The sequence below is a fragment of the Cyrtonyx montezumae genome, unplaced genomic scaffold (genome assembly GCF_038088225.1).
Source record: "Cyrtonyx montezumae isolate F1298 unplaced genomic scaffold, pur_monq_1.0 scaffold_8, whole genome shotgun sequence".
Lineage (NCBI taxonomy): Eukaryota > Metazoa > Chordata > Aves > Galliformes > Odontophoridae > Cyrtonyx > Cyrtonyx montezumae.
Genome location: NW_027072089.1, coordinates 76,633,462 through 76,648,492, shown reverse-complemented (window position 1 = coordinate 76,648,492; position 15,031 = coordinate 76,633,462). Strand labels below are relative to the sequence as shown.

General features: G+C 36.4%; 1 protein-coding gene across 2 annotated transcripts in view; it reads left to right on the top strand.

Annotated features, from left to right (window-relative positions):
• The window catches only part of PIGN (phosphatidylinositol glycan anchor biosynthesis class N), a 97,756-nt gene that overhangs the window by 47,420 nt on the left and 35,305 nt on the right, over nt 1–15,031 (top strand). For both annotated transcript variants that reach the window (XM_065752383.1, XM_065752382.1), the window contains exons 13-18: nt 6,836–6,914; nt 9,182–9,364; nt 11,833–11,969; nt 13,053–13,152; nt 13,276–13,368; nt 14,856–14,947. In XM_065752383.1, the coding sequence (XP_065608455.1) occupies nt 6,836–6,914; nt 9,182–9,364; nt 11,833–11,969; nt 13,053–13,152; nt 13,276–13,368; nt 14,856–14,947 (684 nt within the window). The remainder of the gene's footprint in view (nt 1–6,835; nt 6,915–9,181; nt 9,365–11,832; nt 11,970–13,052; nt 13,153–13,275; nt 13,369–14,855; nt 14,948–15,031) is intronic.

Here is a 15,031-nt window from a genome sequence, read left to right as displayed (position 1 = left end):
TTTTGTTGCTGTGTGACAGGTGGCAGCAGAGGGGCAGTCTAACAGAATGGTGTCTGACATGGAAGTGCTAATGAAGCAAAGGTGTATCACTGAGTTCCTCTGTGAGAAACAGTGGCGCCCATTGGCACTCATCAATGCTTGCTGAATGATTACAGAAACCAAATAGTGGGTGTGAGAACAGTGAGGTTGATGAGTTTTAAGTGTTGAGCATGAGGAATTATGGAGCTGAAGAAAACCTGTTGCACAACGTGGCATGCCATAGTACTGGAGAGTTGTATCATACAGTTCACAGTGGTTAGGACTGTCTTTCAGTATATAAAGGGCTTTATCATGCAGTCAGCATGTGTGCCCTGTGCTAACTGAAAGAGAAAACTGTAAAAATTGATCATTTCTGTTCCTTCAAGGATCTGCATCTTCCCAATTACTGTTTCCTTTTCCAAAGTTTCTGTATCCTCTCTCGCTGATTTTTCTAACAAAACACCCTACCACTGAAAGATCCCTGCTTCAGTTCCTCAATTCCTCTGAGGGCCAGAGGAAACACTTTGGAGCATGGCCTCTGCTTGTGTGCAAGTCCTGCAGCAGTGGTTTGCGTGCAGACTCATGGTGTCTGCAGCCCGGTTATCTTGTTTCTTTCTGTTCAGTGAATTGGCAGCTGGCACTTAGCTCCTTTTCTCTCATCTTTGCTATCTAAAGGATTTACATAAATATCCTCAGGCACTTTGCTGTTGAATATATGAATATGCTTCATCAGGGATGCTGAACTGTGGAAATAAAGGCTGTTTTAGTTTTTAGGATTTGACAGCCTTGAATTAAACCATTTGCAGCAAGACCACTTCTTGTGGTTCTGGTGATGTCCTGTTTCTTCCTTTATATGTTTGCAATTTGAATGTGAAAGCGTAAGTGTTTGAAATGTATCAGTAACAATGCTTATTTGTATATGTGGAAGTGTGTATTTTACAAACACTCAGAACTTAAAATGAGAGTCTCTTTTTGCCATTCTTACTTTTCTTTCATTCAGTGTTTTTTTTTTATTTTTTTTAATGTTTGTTAAAGAAAAAAGACAACTGAATACAGCCCTCCAGTTTGACTGATCTGCCCTCTGGCAGAGTAGTTGGAAAACCCAGAAAACACAAAAACCCAGCTGAATTTTAGACAGTACAAAACTGAAGCTCCTGACGGTGGAAGAGGGGGAGAATAGAGAGTACTAGGTCAAGGCAGGAGTGGGGATATAGAGCATCCTGACCCTTACACAGATGTGATAGAGGGTGTTAACCCTTTACTGTGGAATACCTTTTCTTTAAATAAGCACAGCTTTAGCACGCTGCAGTGTTGCCATGATTTTTTTTCACTTCTATATTAGGTGCATCTTCTGAATTATGAGAACTAAATTTCATAGGACTTGCCTGTTTAGTAGCTTAGCAGAAGATGTTTTAGTAAATTGTTAATATTCAGTCTATCAAAATAGATTAAGCATCAGTGAGTTGCCTGCTGAGTCATTTAATCTTTGATATTCTACTGTTTGATCACTAAAACATGCAGAGGAGTTTTTCTGTCTCACAGTATGTGCTTTCAGCAGATCTTTGGAAGAATACACAGTAACACAGTTCTTTGAACCAGCATATTTGAAGAACTGGAACACAAAAATGGAGAAAATCAGTTTCTGAATGAATATTAAAATTAACATAAATGTGTCATTTGGTGAAGTCCATGAAACTGAAATACAGTCATTTTTCCTCATCATTGCCTCTAGTAGCATCATGTACTCTCTACTGTACAGCAAGTTCAATGGGAAGTAAACATCAAGGTTCCAGAATGTGATTTTTGAAGTATTTATTTGGTTTATTTTTCCATGGTTCACTGAATGAACTCATGACTTTGCATTGCTTGCAGTTCACTTTCTGATGATTCTCCGCTCTTGATGGAAAAGTGCATATTATGTACTCTATTCTGCTCCTCCTAAAACGTGATCCACAATACCCATGAAAGAAATTTTAGGTTAAGATTAGGCTAGTTAATTAACATTTTATATCAAATCTCTGCTCTTGCAGGTTGCTTTTTAGTGTGAGCTTGTTACAGATCAGATATAAGCATGCAGTCATGTTTCTATCAAATTGCTCCTTGCATTGTTCCTTTTCAGTGTCTTGCTTTCTCCTTGCTCACCCAGAGTTTTATGAGATGTTGTATGCTGGGGGTGTATGAAAGCATCTCTCATAGGAGACTGTTTTGGAAGCCCATTGCTGTTTTGAAAAGAGCTGTAAGAAAGTTTTGTTCCTTTACTGGTACATCTTTTGAGTAGAGGCCCAGCAAAATCACCAGAACTGTTTTATGTCTATGCTTTTAAGATGCCACTTTTCCAGCAGCAGCGATGTGGATCAAAATAGTAGTAGTTGGTCCTCTAAGTACTATTTCAGCTGATTGCAGGATTGCTGAACTGGAAGCAATCTGTCCTTCTTGCTGTGGCTCCCTCACAGTGGGATAGATGGTAAACAGCCTGAATGTATTCAGCTGCTTCTTTTGCTGGCTATTTTCCCTCCTGGTGAGAGCAGAGATTATAGTGCTGGCCCCTCTGTGCCTACATCATCGAAAAATAGGGGTGTCTGCCATGCAAGCTTGGGTTGCTTGGTTGGTGGGATGGTGCCAAATAGAATTTTGTGATGAGAGGGCCATTGTTAGCTCAGGACAGCTTTTTTTTTTTTTTCAGGTTGTAATTTGCCAAAATGCCAGAAATCTTCTTGAGAAGAGGATAAGAATCTGTGTCTGTTCAGCCTTTTGACAAAAGGGTTTGTTAGGATTGTTTGGCAGTCACCCATCTGATGTCACTTTACCTGCCAACTGCATAGTAAAGCAGAAGAGAAGGTCTCCTGTCCCACACACTCAGCGTCCTAACAGGCTTTATTCCAATTGTCTTTCTCCATCTTGTTGGGGCTCAAGGAGTTGAGGTTTAAGTAACACATCTTTACCTTCTAGATCTCAGATTTCCTTCAAAAGGAATGTTTTGGTCTTTTTTCCCCCACCTCTAAATGTACAGTGTGAAAAGTTGAAGTTTGTTGAGCATCTACAGCTGTTGCTGCTGGTGGATATGAGTTGTAGAAATGCAGTCATTGCTTTCCACAGATCTTGCCATTCTCATAATGTAGGATGCAGGGGATGGGTGTGTTTGTATATATATGTATAATATTTTATATGATAAAGAAGAAAGTAGGGAGCAATAGGATGTAGATGTGCATGAGCTGACAGTGCACATCTGCGCATTATGAATCATATATGTCAGGTTTGTTTTGGAGAGATTATTGAATTGTCCTGCAAGAAATTAAAAGCTCTCAAACTAAGTAGTCAGTTTTACATACAAGTATGTGTGTGTATTTGGAGCAAAACAGTTGAAATAAATTTGTTTTCAGTTAACAGTAAGCTTACAAAAGCTTAGCTTTTTTTAAATAAAAAAAAAGTTTCCCTTCTCCATGTGCATCTTTGACTTTCATAATTAAATCTGGAGCGTTTCAGTGTTAAACTACTACAGATCCTAAGGGGATACTTTTTTACAGCCTAATTCCGGGAAGTTTACTAAATGAAATAATGATTATAAATCATTACTCAAATAATCAGACATAATAAAATTAGCATACTAGTAATGGAGGGTAAAGATATAATTGCAAGATGTCTCTTTCTGTTCCAAGATTTTTATATCATATTTTGACTGTAGCATGCTGATGGGGATGCTAATTTTTTAGCACAACGATAAATAAAACTTACTGGTCAAAGAGAGGTCTCCTTGACATTGCTATGGTAGCCTTCCTTTACCGCTATCTTGTTATGAGTGCTGTCAAATGATTTAACTTATATAAGACATGAATGATGTGTTGGAAAGATTAATTTTGTCAGGTATGTTTATGAGAAGGGTAGCTAACATCTCATAAGGGATAGTTTATGAGCACTTGCACAATTAGCCCAATTTTTTTTGTTTCATAATTAAGTACATTTATTCATGGATGAAGCTGTGATTTTACTGTCTGGAGCTAGAATGATCATTTCTGATAGGTAATTTTGTTTTTCAGGGTGGCTTTCTGATAGTGCTGCCGTCATTTACTGTGGAGAATGTAATTTTAAATCTTTACAGTCCTTACACTGTCAATGTTTATAATACAAATCATATGTGACCATTGAGTTCTTAATTTTGTTTGTTTAAATTCATGGGTACTTTACAGTACATGAGTGATGTATTCTGTAATGCTTTCTTGTTCAAAGGAAGGAGAGCAAATTTGAGTTGACTGACTGCATTCCCTTTGTGCATTTTTGTTAATAGAGAGAATGAAAATTCTCAACTGTTGTTTTGTTTTGGAAAAATACTTCATTTTACTAGATGGGCTTCTTATTTTGTATTTGGTAGAACTGGATTTTGGTCAAGTGTAGCTGGAAAGAACATACACATCCATAACTTTCTTTGTTTCTTTGTAGAGTTTTCTGTGTAGAGTTCATTATCCTTTTAATAATGATCAGTAAATTCATTTCTTGTCTATTAATATTAATGGCACATGTGTCTTAGATGACCTTGAGAATACATTATCATCCTAGTAGTGCCTCTGGGTTTTTGCATACTAAAACACAGGGAAATAACTGATCAGTTTATTCTTTTTCTCTAACACTATCTGCTTAGTATTCTTAATCTTCTATATGGTTATTTTAGTTAAAATTAAGCTACCTGATGTTATCTTCTCAGACTCACATTTGCTGTCCAAAACAAAAACCTACAAAACAATTTCCCTATTTTCTATTCTGATAATCAAAGTTGAGATAGAGCTATCTCATAAGTTTGGTCTGTAAAACATGAAATTCCTGTTACATCTGATAAATTTTGTTCATTTGCTTTCTCAAACTGAAATTCTGCATATGTTTACCTATTCCCAATCAACTGTTTTTGCTTAATGTGGAAGCAAAAAAAAACAACCAAAGACAATGATAAATATAAGACCCTTGTATTCAGGGTGTAACTTGCATTTTGATACACGTATATATGAATAATCCTTAGTTTCTGGTCAAATTCATAAACTTAGCAAAAACATATTCTATAGATAATTACAATTTCCACATCTTAAAAAGCATGCATATGGAAGCAAGGTAGAATGTGTGTTATGATGTAGCTATGGAGAATTATCAGTGCTTTTGCTAATGGCAACCCCATTTGCCAAATAATTGCATTCTGCATTTGACTTGCTGAACCTTTACTCTTTTTAAAAAATAGCATTTATTTTGTTACGTCATTCCACGTGCAAAGATACTAGCAGCTGTTGTCTAAGAAGGAGTATAAGTAAAAACTATAACTTGCTCATTAGTAATAAAATGATTATTGAGAGTAGAAAGATAATTAAGGTGTTTATAGGTGAATGACTATATGGAAAGGTATAAAGTAAAAGATAAAAATGCAGCTTTTCTAGTACAATAAGCCTTTGCGTTTAATAGGCTGAGAGTAAAACTGGCAGAAAGTCAGATCCTTATGCAACAATAAAATTTGACTCAGAATATCCCTGGCTGGAAAGGAGCCATAAGGGATCACAGAATTGTAAGGGTTGGAAGGGACCTTTAGAGATCTCGAGTCCATCCCCCTGCCAAAACAGGTTCCCTGCACCAGGTCATCACGGGATCATGGATCATCCAACTCCTGGTTCCACACAGGACCATCCGAAAATCAGACTATATGACTGAGAACATTGTCAATACTCCTTGAACTCTGTCAGTCTTAGTGCCGTGACTGCTGTGCAGGGGAGGCTGTTCCAGTGCCTAGTCACCCTCTGGTGAAGAACCTTTTCCCGATATACAACCTGAACCTCCTCTGTCACTGCTCCTTGCTGCTTCTTCAGGTTAAATTGAGACAATGCACATTGTCTCATGCTTCTGATGTTTTCAAGATCTAAATAAAGCTGCATAATATTTATTCCAGACTTTTAGAATCCTTATCTAAGAGTTAAGTTACCACTTTTTCTTCCTATTAATCATGCAGTGGAAACTCCCAACTTAATTTGTTTCCTTGCACAATTTCCTGTGCCAGAAGACTTCAGCAAAGCTGAAGAGATCAGAGATTTCTTTGAGAAGTACCAGCATCTTCCTAGGCTACCATTTATCATTAGCCTTGGTGCATGCTCTCTGGCTACATGCTGGCAGCCTCTAGCTATGTAGCCTTTGGGACTGTGAAGCTGGGACATATCAGGAAGGTGCAGAAGTAACCAGAGTTTACTCTTTACTCTTCAATGCTGTTTTCTAAAATCCCCTCCAAAGTTAAGATAATCAAATGCTTGCCGTCATCTTTTCCTGCTCTGTTTCTTATATATTTCTGAGTGTATTGAATTTCACAGTACCTCTCTCCCTCTGCTCATTTATAGATATCATCTTTGGATTTTTTTAGATTCCAAATACATGAATGGCTTCTTATTTAACCTTTCGAAAAGTAGGATGTACTTGTAAGATGCAATTTTGAATTTTGCTCTCATTTAGAAGACTCCTTCACAGTAAGGCTGTGCAAGCAGTAGCAATGTAATTCAAGATACTATTGGGAATAAAAATTCAGATTGATCAAGCTCAGAATCCTTCTCATCTATTTCAGAAAATTTGCATAATCGAAATGGGTGGGAATGCTGACATTAAAAAAAAAAAATGCCTCAATGAAAAGTTCTTGGGGGTATATTGGTTGGCACAAATGTTGACTCATGCGGAAAAGAAATGACTTATTCAGAACTTCATCAGAAGAATACTTTTTGTTGAAGTCATCTTTTATTATGAAGTAAAGTTTTTGTGCCTCTTTCTCTCTGAAAAGTGTTAATGTTAATATGTATGTTTTCTTGTACAGACCACTTTCTGATTCTGAACAGATCAACTTTTTAAAGAAAGCAAGACTATATATTCAGCAACAGAAGTACAGTGAAGCAGTAAGTGTCTTTGCTATGTATCTTCTAGAAATTGAGAACTTCTGCTATATGTAAATATATTTCAATTTGTTTAACTTAAATGAAACTTAGAAATAACTTTTTACATCCTTCTGATGTACATCTCGCTTATAAAAAAAAATCCCATGGTATGTCTCTAAAATTTTGCATTTTATGACATCGGTTCTAACAGGTAATTTTTACTTACTCATTTTTTCCACTTGTTATCATTTCTCAGTATACTAGCACACAGTGTTTATATTTTCCGCTGTTAAAAGAGTGCATTCAAAGGGAAACTAAGGAGTGTAGTTCATAATCATCCTCCTAAGCTGCTAGTTGTATGAAAAAATGTCTCGTTCCATCATAGACCTTGTTTTGTTTTGCAGTACTTTCACCTGAACCAGCTGTTCATGTTTTGTATTTCATGTTTCAGTTTGCCAGAAACTGAAAGCCATATGCAGAATCATTCTGTGCTCCCCAGTTTTTAAATACCTTTCTAAGCATTTGCTGCCACTCACTGAGACAGGGTACTTTGTGATGGCAGTTCCCCAGTGTTTGCATTTTGAAACTCGCAGAAATAATTTGTGGGGCTAAATATTCTAAAGAAGTCTTCTATTTTAACGTTCAGCTTAGTTACTACTGTGTTAAAAAGGAAGAAATATAATCTCTGAGATTGCTTTTAACCTGACAATTACATAGCAGAATAATTCTATGAGGTGCTACAGTACAGCTCCTATTTTTTTTAATCCCTTTATGAAGAGTGCCCAACCATTCTTTTGGAGAAGTTTTTCCTGATGTCCAACCTGAACGTCCTGTGGCACAACTTCAGGCAATTCTTTCTCATTCTGTTGCTAGTTATTTGGGAGAGGAGGCTCACCCCACCTTGGCACAGCCTTCATTCAGATCGTTGTAGGGAGCAGTAGGATCTCCTCTGGTCCTGCTCTTCTCCATACTGAAAGTCCTAGTTACCTCAGCCTCTTTGCATGAGAATTCTCCTCCAGAACCCTTTTATCGAATGGAGCGATATGATTTTGGTGGAGTTCATCCCTTGGCAGACTTCTGGTCGATGTATCTTTTTCAGTTGATTATTGCTGGGAATTTTGTCCTAACGATGTGGCTTAAATAGCATCTATCACCTCACTTCAACAGGTAGCTGCAAACAGATGATATCAGCATTCTGCAATTCATTTATTTTGAGGAATTTTATCCCCTTTCAAGAGTTATGTGTAAGGTTTCTTCTCAAAGAAGACACATGTTAATATTATTACCCTTCTTCTTGTACCTGATCTCTTATCTGACTGGGGCAGGTCTGCTGAACAACTTTTTCTTTTTTTTTGAGATATCCTAATATTTTGTGTCTCATAGAGAGTAATGACATTATTGGTCAAGGTTTTCTAAAAATGATCTGGAACTGGAACTCAAGTGCTCAGATTGAAAAGAATATTGCTTCTACTGTGAGATGGATGTGGAATGTCCTCTAATGTGCCTAGGCTTGAGAACCGTACTGAGTGAATTCATATTGTTGATAATAACTTATTTAAAAAAAAAAGAATATTACTGGATACCTAGGCATAAAAGAAGCGTCATCATGAATGATCAGATTCTATTATTTACATCCTCACAGTTCTTTCCATTAACCAGAGAATTCTTTGTGTTCACAAAACGTTCACAAGTTGCACAGTTGAGTTTCCCATCTTTAGGAAAATCACTGGGGTCAGCACGCCCATATGTGAGGAATGACACTCAGAGGGAAGCCAGCCATCTTTATCAAAGTGTCTCCCCAGCCATCACTAATTGGCAAGGGAAGTACTGACATCAGAAGACCTATTAGTATAGAGAATAAAACTTTATTTGCAGCTGCTTCCATAGTCTTCCACCTATTTCAGTGTGGTACCTTCAGAAACTCAGGACTGCTTTTTTACTGATTCACTTCTGAAGGTCAAATATGTTCAAATGCTGATGAGAAAAACATGTGTTTTATAGTAGATTGTGTTCAAGATCTGCTGCTTGCTTAACTTTCATCATCTCACCACTGTTGTGGCTCAGAAGGGTGGTGATGGAGCCAAGTGATAGTTGATTTTGTATCCAACAGGAGTCTGAAGCAGAGCCTACTCCAACAGCCAGTGTTGGCCAAAACATTGCACCTAATTGCACACACGTGCCAAGAGCATCAATGCTGCTTGAGCTCCAGCTGCTGTTGGTTTGGTTGTTCTGCTTCATGGAGCTTAGGCTACTTTAAACTGATGCTTGTATATTTTGTCTGCCTCTAGGTATCTCTATGCAAAACCCTGATTAACCTTGCTTTGGAAGGCCTGTCATATTACCATACTTATGACAGGTTATTCCTGGGACTAAGCATTGCAGTAAGTTTTGTGGGCTGGACAACTTACGTGATTCTGGAGATTATCAAGACTCACACAAATCTGATTAAAGCTACTCAGACTAATATTAAGGTAGGTTGGAAATTTGCAGGGATTTCTGTTTCCAGCATTATGCATATGCTTGGTCTCTTCATGCAGGAGATCAAACTGCACACCTTCCACTGCTTGATTCTCTTTACTATACGTGGAAACTGAGAAGTTGTGGATCTAGGTGCTCTAATCCTGCCTGGTGTTACTATCTGGTCCATTAATCAGAATCAATATTTCTCTATATTGTAAGTCACAATGTGCATTACTATGTTTTCTTTTCCTACAGCTAAGCGTTTTACTAAATGCTAAGGCAAATGTAATAGTTTAAAACTATTAGAGGGTCTATCTTTTACTATAAATTAATTATTAGCATTAATTGTAATAAAGTCAGCAGTCTATTAGTAATAATAGTTTTTTACAGTAATACAGACTTTGTACTTCCATTTTGATTTTTGCTCTCTAGTGTAAAGTGTGTAAATTATGTTCCTGTCCTCTGTGCCAGTGAGTTGTCAGCCTTCAGGATCCAAGCAGTTCCCTGATGTTTTGTTTTTTTCATTTATAACTAGTTTTAATAGAAAAGTGAACTGTGATTTCATATATCAGCTTACTTTTTTGTGCTTTATGATTTGCAAGAGTGGAGCAGATGACATCAAAGCTGAAAAACTTTTTTTGAAAGATTATGATGGCTTGATTTTTCACAATGTACAAAATGCTAGGAAATTCATTTTTGTTTCAGTCATTCATCAGAAAAGAGTTACTTCAAAAAGGTGAACAGGCAAAAGGCATTTCACTAGGGCAGGATTAAAACCCTAGGGAAAAAATAAACACACCCAGACTTCTAGAATTTTTTTTTTCAGAATTAACAGAATTGTTTTATTTGGTCATATAAATGAGAAGATTTACTTACTTAGCATCTTTACTGCCTTCAGTATGTTTCTCTGAGAAAATTCCTATCGTGCTATCTTGATGTTTTTACAACTGGCTGAAGAGAGAGTCTCAGCCTTTAATGAAAATTATCAAACAAAATTGATATGGAAAATATTCACAAGTGTTGTGCATGACTTAGGATTTCTTTCATCAAGTAATTGAGATGTTAGATATGAATGAAATCATTACAAAAAGTAGACAATGTTAGTCATGTTAATCAATTAAGTAAACCCATGATATTTTTAGTCATTGTAAATGCTTTAATTCTAAAATAATTTGATTCATACCATTTTTGTGATTTCACTGAAGATTCTACCAGTAATACTGGTAGAAAAAAGAGGCTAATGTTGTGTATAGCATTTTCTTTTTGCAATTTTAGCTACAGACCCTTTTCTGAAGAAGCATATTTTTTTTAGTGTTGCTGTATGCTTAGGAAGTCACAGTGTGAGACCAATACCTCTTACATGGAAGTTATTTGGTTTATAGATAATAGTGGAGCTACTTAAAGAATATTGCTGAGAAACTAATCTACCACTGACAGTCTTCTGCAAAGTACAGCCTTATAAAATCTGGTAGCAGCCTTTGAATAATGAAACTTCATATCCTGTATATATCATCTATAAAAGTTTGTGGCTTCTTGTGCTAGTTATGAAAAAAACATTTCTTTCTTTTAGAGTAGTGTGTTGTTTCTCCTAGCAAGAAGCCTAGCCTTTTAATCTGCTGCTAAACATTCTGGGAAAATGCAAATCTGATTTCCATCTCCAATGCATGGCCAATTATTGGATTATATAATCTTTGCTTTTGCATGAAATAAAATGTTGTTTGTTTACTCATTCAACAATAAATTATATTGTATGCCTATCATATCTATATCTATATCTATATTCATTCATTTTGCATACATGACTGCAAATGTAAAGTTTAAAACTAATAAAACAAAATTGCATTAGATCAGCTTTCTCTATGGCATTTTTTTCCTTAATGGCGCATCTTTGCAGAAATTTTATTCTAAAAATCGTTTAGAACTTGCATTTGCTGTCAGTTTAGATCAGGGCAGTTTTATATCAGTTACAGTAGGGGAAAACCAGGAACTGCCAACTCATCAATGTGACCTGCTAATTGAGTGTCTACTTTTGTTGAGCATATTTAACATAGTCACGTATCTTCCTAAACAACTCATTCTAAGCAACTGATCATACAGAAGAAAGTAGTTCCTTCAGTCATTGCCTACCCATTATGCTGGAGGCTGCTGTTACTAAAGCTGCCTTTGCTACCTCGAATTGCAATGCTGAAAGATAAAATTCTTTGAAATTGTACATAATCTTCCCTTACCTCAGTGTTCCTACATAAGGAAGAGTAGTTCAGTGACCAAGTTTTTTCAGTGACCAAGAATTTCAAATCCTACTGTCAGTTTTTGCATTTTGCTAGAGATAACATCCAGAGTTGTGTTCATAGTCACAAGGCAGCTTGAGTGGTGTTTTAGTAACATTTGCTTTAGGGTTACTTGCAAGTAGAAAATAGCGTGTTGTTTAAACCATTTTACTGCTGTTTCAGCAATGTTTGCCAAACTATTTGTTTTTCAGGAACATACTGGTCCCTTGTATGGTTTTACATTTGTTGGGATGATAATAGCGCTGTTCCTGTTGATTCAAACAAGCCCTTGGACATACTATGTATACTGTTTGTTGCCAGTACCCATTTGGTTTGCAGTTGTGAGAGAGTGAGTAAAGAATATCTTACAAAGATTGATTTATAAAACCATATCCATGTTTCCTTTTTGTTGACAATTAAATTATTCCTGGAGGTTTGGAAGAAAAATAGATACAATTTTATTAAAATTGCTGAAATGTTTTCTGTGTTTTTTTGAAGTATACTGAGGTATTCAGAGGTACTCTGGTTTGTATTTCACTTGACATGTTGAGCAGTTTCCAAACAAATTAATACAACTGCCAGTTCTAGAATATTTCTTTTTTATTAAGAAACATAAATTCATGTATTTCCAAGATGAGATATTTTCAGAACTCTGGTTGCTGAAGCAAACAAGTGTTAAAATCTTGGGCAAATTACTTATAGCAGCTGACTGGTTTTGTAAAACGGGGTGGGTTGTTCCCTTTCTTCAGCAATTTTTAAGTAGCGTGATCCTGCAAAGCCTTGGGTATGTGAACTACATTTGCTTTTGGAGAGGATGTGCCAGTCGTGTTGAGGGTTGCACTGTGGTATTGAGACAAACGTGTCTCGCTTGGCTCTCCTTTAACTTCACTGAACGCTCCACATCCAAAAAGATTTGTTACTTTCTGATTTCTATTGCTTCCATAATCCACTGACAATTCTGTAGATACCAGCTAGGTATTATTCAGGGAAAATGAGACCAACTGCAGTTAGATAATGAGCTGCCTCATAAAACACTGGAAGAGCTAACTGGGGATTTTTTCTCTCTCTAAAGCTTGTGAATGTTTCATCAGTTATGACCAACATTAAGCACAGCATAACCAAAAATGTTCATAAACTCAGAGTCAATTTGGATAAAGAGCAATCTGATCTTTGTCCAAATACTCACAAAAATATGCCAAAAATGGGATGGAAAAAAACCTGAAAGGTTTTATTGTAGGTTTTATATCAAATTCAACTGGGCAGAAGGTGCCTTAGACCATCACTCAGTCTGTATCCTAGCTGCAGGCAATATCAGTGATACCTTAAGCACTTCTTGTGCTCTGACCCTCTAGCTCTGCTTTTCAAAGCTAAAATTCTGTATTATTTCTGTTGTATTAAAATAATCTTTGTCTTGTTCCACTGTTTTGAACAGACTCCATGTTATTCAAGACCTTGCTGCAAGTCTCTGGTCACTTCCTATTAGTCAGTCTGTAGGCTTCCTCGTGACTTGCATATTGGGAATTGAAATACTAGTAAGTATTGTATTCATATGTATCAATGAATCAACCCATTGCTAGCATTTTATCTTTTTGAAGAAATGTAAATTTTATCTAATGTGTGTGGCTTTCAGTCTTACGCTGGATTTTCTTTGTTAGGTTTTCAGCTTTTTCTACCGCTCTACACTCACTGTGGGTCTACTTGTCTTTGCTGGCTGGCCAACAATCACACAGCTGTGGGTTCAAGCAAAGGTACTGTATTTGCTTTGCATAACAAGCAAGAAGACATTTAATAGGGATGTTGTGTTTAGTCTCTGGTGATTCTTGTAAGTTGTGCATTTGCCCTGTTCTCTGCTGTCAGCAGCATGTAGCAAAGCAAAGGAGTTTAATATGATCTGGATAGATTTCTCATAGATAGGATAAGCAAGAATGCAGCTTAGGTATCAGAACTGATTTGTCTGATGCATCGTGACTGACAGCTGAGATTCTAGCGTGGTGTTTTTATGGAAGAACAGTTGTAATCCAGAAAGTCTGACAACTTGCTAGATTTTTTTCTGAAGCCCTCTATCACAGTTGTCATTATCAGATATCCTGCTTCTGTCCTTGTTTCAGGATAGCAGTGAGTTAGCTATTTGTTTTCTGTTGTTAATGATAAATAAGAGAAATGGTTAGCTTAAAAATGAAATGTACACCATTTGTTGAATTACCACAGTGACAAAAGCTTTGGCGTACATGATCAGTGAAAGTTCCACCATTTAAGAAGAATGTTTTTTATTTAACTAAAAAGTGCTTCTGTTGTCATTATTGTCTGCAGTCCGCTGGCATATATTGTTCCTCAGAGGTAGCTTCCTATACCATTTTTCACTGGAACAAACTCCACTTTGGTTGATATGAAAGTTAAGTGGGGCACAATCTTTAATATGAAACAGTTGTTCCATTTGTTCATTTAAACTCTTACTTCAGACTACCTAAAACCTGGTAGTCTGGGACAGCATTAGCATTTTAATTGGAATAGCAATTTGGATACAAATTTATAAGTCCTGCTTTGCAAGTACTTTTGAGATGTAAGTTTGTGCTTGTTTATCCTTTTTTTAATTATATCTGAGTAATCAGGTAGCATGTCTTAAAGTGGAAGAGGCATTTTATAGCACCAAAAATATCATCTTAGGGTCTAGAATCTCACTTGAGGTAGAAAAATTTAAGTGATATTGCTCTTGTTGACTTCATTGAGAACAAAATAACTGGGATTTTTTTCCCCCTAGCAGAGAATTTCAACGACTAGTTAGATTATTATGGTGGGTAAATCAAAGGGCATTCAGATACAAAAACTGGAAAATATTATTGTATTACTAGAGAACTGCTGATTAGTTAGCTGCTGCAAAATTCTGATGAGATCAGTTTTATTGCTGTCTTCCATAAGGCTACTTATCAGATTTTTGGTGACTGCAGTGTGTATGAAGGCCGTGCTTTCTTTAAGATTAGCTTTAATTCTGATTGTCTTCAATTGCATTTTGACATTGTGGAAATTAGATTATTTTCTCTTAAATCGAAGTGCTGTAATACGAATGACCTTGTGCCCTTTTTCAGTTAATTTTGTTATTGATAGATATAGGGTGGGGGGATATCTGTTGGGAGGTGCTTGTATCTGTTTTTAGTTCAGTGTACATTTTTTTTCTGTTAAAACAATAGTCTGTCCATATATGACCTCAAAATATCCCATGTTTCTTTCTTTCCTTTAGAGAAAAACATTGATCTGGATTCTTCTGTGTGTGCTCCTGGCAGTATTTCCTTTAATGCCTGTTGTAGGAAGAGAACCAAACATTCCTCTGGTGTAAGGATTTCATCTTGTTCTTTAAACTTTTCATTTCCCTCTTTGATATTCAGAATTTAGGCTGACTTGATATATGTGAGAAAT